The 4256-nt window shown below is 49.8% G+C and overlaps 1 protein-coding gene across 1 annotated transcript; it reads right to left on the reverse strand.

Annotated features, from left to right (window-relative positions):
* Positions 1 to 234: 234 nt before the first annotated feature.
* Positions 235 to 2748, reverse strand: EAH_00063220 (hypothetical protein, conserved; the record flags this gene model as incomplete). Its single annotated transcript, XM_013393170.1, has 4 exons — positions 235 to 393; positions 727 to 1325; positions 1789 to 2192; positions 2411 to 2748. The coding sequence occupies 4 exons, from the start codon at positions 2746 to 2748 to the stop codon at positions 235 to 237; spliced, it is 1500 nt and encodes a 499-aa protein (XP_013248624.1).
* Positions 2749 to 4256: the final 1508 nt, after the last annotated feature.

A 4256-nucleotide genomic window follows, 5' to 3' on the forward strand; every position in this document is an offset into this window, starting at 1 on the left:
GATGCAAATAAGGCCCCAAACCTAGCCAAATAGCTGGGCACTTGTGCAGGACCCTACTTTTCTTGTTGCTGCTGCCGCTACAGTTCTTCTGGCTGCTGGTGGTGTAGATAACGACTATCCAGGCAGGTACGCCTTTTCCCTCCTCCTCCGAGCGATGGCGCCAGACGAGGTTCTTCTAGCTAGCTATCTAGAGCATGGCTAGCCAGTTATCCAGCTAAGTAACCAGCTAAGCAACTATGATGCTGGCGAGCTGCCGCACACAGGGCGGCCGCTTCCCAGCATGCACTGGAGTTGATGCAGCACCGACGCCCCGGGGATAGAACAGACATTCAAATTGCGGCAACGAGAGAGGAGGTCCCCTGCAGCCTCGAGCGAAGTGCAAATGTCCGGCATCTGCAAAACAAGAATACAGCAGCCAGCAGCATGAAATAGCACCAGCAAGCAACAACAGCAACTGGAGCGGCAGCAAGCGCACGCACCAAAGAACGGCAGCTCTACCAGCTGTGCTTGCCTGCATGGCCAACTAAAGCAATATAAGCCATGAATACATCACTGTATACGTAAGTCTAATTTGTATGCGCAGGTTACACCTATTCTAGGGAGTGAACAGAGGTGGCGTGTGCGTAAGTGCTCTCATCTCAATTTGATTCAAGAAAATAAATTGTATTTACACCATACATAAACGAATGACCGAAGGGCAATCCAGCTTCTTTTGACTTGGTTTACCCATAGTGCGCGGAGAGATTCCTGGTGTTTGGATGCGAGCAAAGAGCATAGTTCATCTCCTATCGCTTCTTCTTTGTCTCCCTCTCTTCCTCTCCCCCGTAACCTAGCCCGAAGACCGCTGAGGCCCTCCGGAAACTTGCATGCACTGTTGTTGCTGTTGCCAATGCTTTTGCTCCCGGCGCCGAAGCCGCCCCCCGATAGTTCTAAGCCTTTCCCGAAGCCAAAGACAGCCAATTGCTGTGGAGGAAGCTCCTCCAGCAGTAGTAGCAATGCTTCAAGAGCAGACACATGCTCCTCTGCGGGTTCCTCTCCTCCTGATGCCGATACTCCTGCTAGTTCGTATCTTGCCTGGTAACTGCTGTTGGGTTTCTCGCTGAGGCGGCTTATAATAAGCGTCTTCAGTCTAGGCGTTTTGCCTCGGAGGGCCAGCAGCAGCTCAGGCCCCACTACGGTATCCAGCACCAGCTCTTCCAGATGTTGCAGGCCGCTTCTACTGCAGCTGCTGCTGTTTCTGCGATATCCGTCGCCTGCATGAAGAGAAGCTAAGCCACAAGGCCGCCGAGCTGCGTCTGCTTCAGCCAATACATCTTGGGGTATCGCTGTGGCGCAAATGCACACAGAAAGAGCAGCAACGGAAAACGTTTCCCAAAGACACAGCGCAGAAACGAGGCGCTGAACACCAGCTTAGTGGAGAAAAATCCAGTCAAAGACATAGAAGACAAAATACACAAACCCCGGCATTACTGTGTGTGTGTGTGAGAACCCACACAATGAATGCACACAAAATCCATGGACAGAAGCCAGGCACGAGAGGGTTAGGCGCATGCATAGGAAATGGCTTACGGGAAAACAAGAGAAACAATCGAATTTAAAAAGAAGTTGTAATGTGTAAGTTATTAATACCGCAGTTGAGATGGCTTGCGACTAGGAGACATACAGATTGAGTAAGACGAAAAGCAGAGCAGAACAGAAAAGAGTGGCAGGCGGGCAACTGTACAGCGAAAGAGGCAGAGAGGCAAATGCAAATAACAAATAGGGAGATAGAAAGGGTTGAGGGCTCACAGTGCCTGATGTAGCCTCCCCCCATGCTGCTGTATATCCTCAGATGCCTCAGACACGGCAGTGTCCAACTTCGGGCTCCCGGTGCCTCCTCTGCCTCACTTTTGCCACAATTGCGGTTGTTGCTGATGCTGTTTCCCCTCTTGCTGCTTCTGCATCTGCTACTGCTGCCGGCTCTACAACGGCAACTAACACTGCTAAACCTTTTGCTGCTTCTGCTGATTCTGGTGCCGCTGCTGCATGAGGCATTGGCAAGCTGCAGCAGCAGTTCAGTTGCCTCCGCTGTGTTGTCGTCTGCAAGGATGAGTGTCTCTGTCCTATGCCAGAGATTTCTGAGATGACCACTTAATCTCACAGAAGCAGACAGAGAGCTTAGTGGCCGGTGAGACGCATCCACCGAACGCCACCTGCAGCGCAAACACACTCACACATAGAGACTAGGCAGCCTAGCTAGCCTCCCTTCACATGTCCTACTGCTGCCGCAGCAAGAAGAACGGCAGTATCAGCAGCACAGAAAGTAGAAGTAGCGGTAGAGGAGCCTAGATAATAGTTGCACAAGGCTGCACCAAGGCGACCTTTTAGATTCAGCGCAAGTGCTGTTTGTTTCGATGCTGCTGGTGCTCACATGTAATAACGCCCCGCTGCTTCCCTCCAGCGACGGCAGACGTGGGAAACAGCAGCCTTTTCCGCCGATTGATCGCCAACTAAAGACAGAATAAAGGCGAGCAAATGACTGGGCACAGCAGCGAAGCCAAGACGGCCACTCTCAGAGGGCAAGGATCGTCCCGCGACCTCCTCAGAGGCATCTGTATGCCGAGTTGAGCAGCTGAATACACGGCATGCCTTTCCTGCTGTTTCCAGGTTCCTGCTTCGTGTCGCCGTTTCCGTTGCCGCCGGTTGTGTTGCAGTTGTGTCCCTCCACCTCTGTCTCCGTGTCTCTGAGCAACTGCCGTCGGGATGCATGCTAACTGTCTTTATGCAGCGACCGCTTTGCAGACAGTTTGGCTCAGCCTGTCGGTCTGCAGCTGCAGAAGAGCCGGCTGGGGGTTTCGAGTTTAGAGGGTTTATTTCTTGGAGTACAGGGGCACTTCTGCGAGAAGTTAGGTATCTGCATGCAGCTAATGCAGAGTTTTCAAAGGCTACTAAATGACGTTCAGCAGCTACTAGGGAGTCAGGAGAGGAGGATCTGGTTCTTGGGCTGTCTTGAAAGGCGCAGTCACAGGTGTGCTCGTGCTGGACAGGCACCAAAACCAGTGGCCCCCTACTGTCTTCCTCGGTGGCTTTCATTGAAAGATACATCAAAGACAAAGTAAAAGGAGTTTCACGATTAAAACAAAAAACCAATCCCGGAAATGCACAAACTTGCACGCCGGCGAAGGCTCTGTGGGCAGTTCAGTGACTGACTCGTGTGGCGGATCAATCGCTGTTTGAAACACCTGTGGTTTGCACTTGATCCAGAAAGACCCGCTTTAAAAAGAGAAAATTAAAAAAATTGAAAGAAGAAAGGATAAAAAACTCTAGATGTGAAATACTTGCTCCCACACGAGACGTAGCTGAACTGGCGTGCCGGGCATACAACCTGTATCGCCCACCACTTGTGCGCGTGTGAAATACGTATATGCATCTAATCATTTCTGCCGACTAAGTACAGAAAAGCAATTTAATTTAATGATTTTCGTTTATTTTGTTTTGTACAAACCTCTCTGAAATTAAACGAGCCTCCTAGGCCCATAGCTGTGCTGGTTCGTGGCTGCCGCGGGAGGCCACCATGGGACGGGACGGAAGGACTGAGGATCAGAAACATTGAAATGGTCTATTATTCCCCGTAATAGTCCTTCAGGATAAAACTGTTTTTAATTTACTTTGTAGAAGGATAACTTCTTCCTCAGTAATTCCCCTCATGCCCTCTAACTAAGCACTGGCGGACGGGAACTGATGGCACTTCAGGCTTCTAAGGAACTGTTTTTGCAAGTTTGATCATTTTCGGCAGAAGTTTCGCCTCCACAAGACGAATTTTGTTTGTTTAAAAAGGAAAAAACGGAATCCGTTCTTGTTTCTACAATTCGTTCCTCCGTTGTAGGGGACTGCATTAGACATACAAGGGTGAAACCCCAGCACACACACATACGCACACACACCGTGGCTACGGTGTGTTCTCTCCCCCACGGTAATGTGCATAGGCAAACATCCCTAAGAAAATGACAACTATAGCGATTTTAAGTGCAAAATGCCAATTAGTGAGGAAGACGAAGGGCCCAACTACATCGGTGTGTGTTCATTTGGGGCTGAGAAAAACAACACAGCTGGATAAAAAGGGAGTATTTCAAAGGCTGACACTTCATCCGTTGCGCTCATATTTCTTCTGTCCCCTTTACGACTTTCTGTTAAAGTAATGCCTATATGAAGCCCTTCTCCTTGAACCCCAGCAGCTGCCAGGCATCATATATATATATATATATATATATATATAT

Source organism: Eimeria acervulina, genomic scaffold (genome assembly GCF_000499425.1).
Source record: "Eimeria acervulina Houghton genomic scaffold, Eah_scaff1797, whole genome shotgun sequence".
In the NCBI taxonomy this organism is placed as follows: Eukaryota; Apicomplexa; class Conoidasida; order Eucoccidiorida; family Eimeriidae; genus Eimeria; species Eimeria acervulina.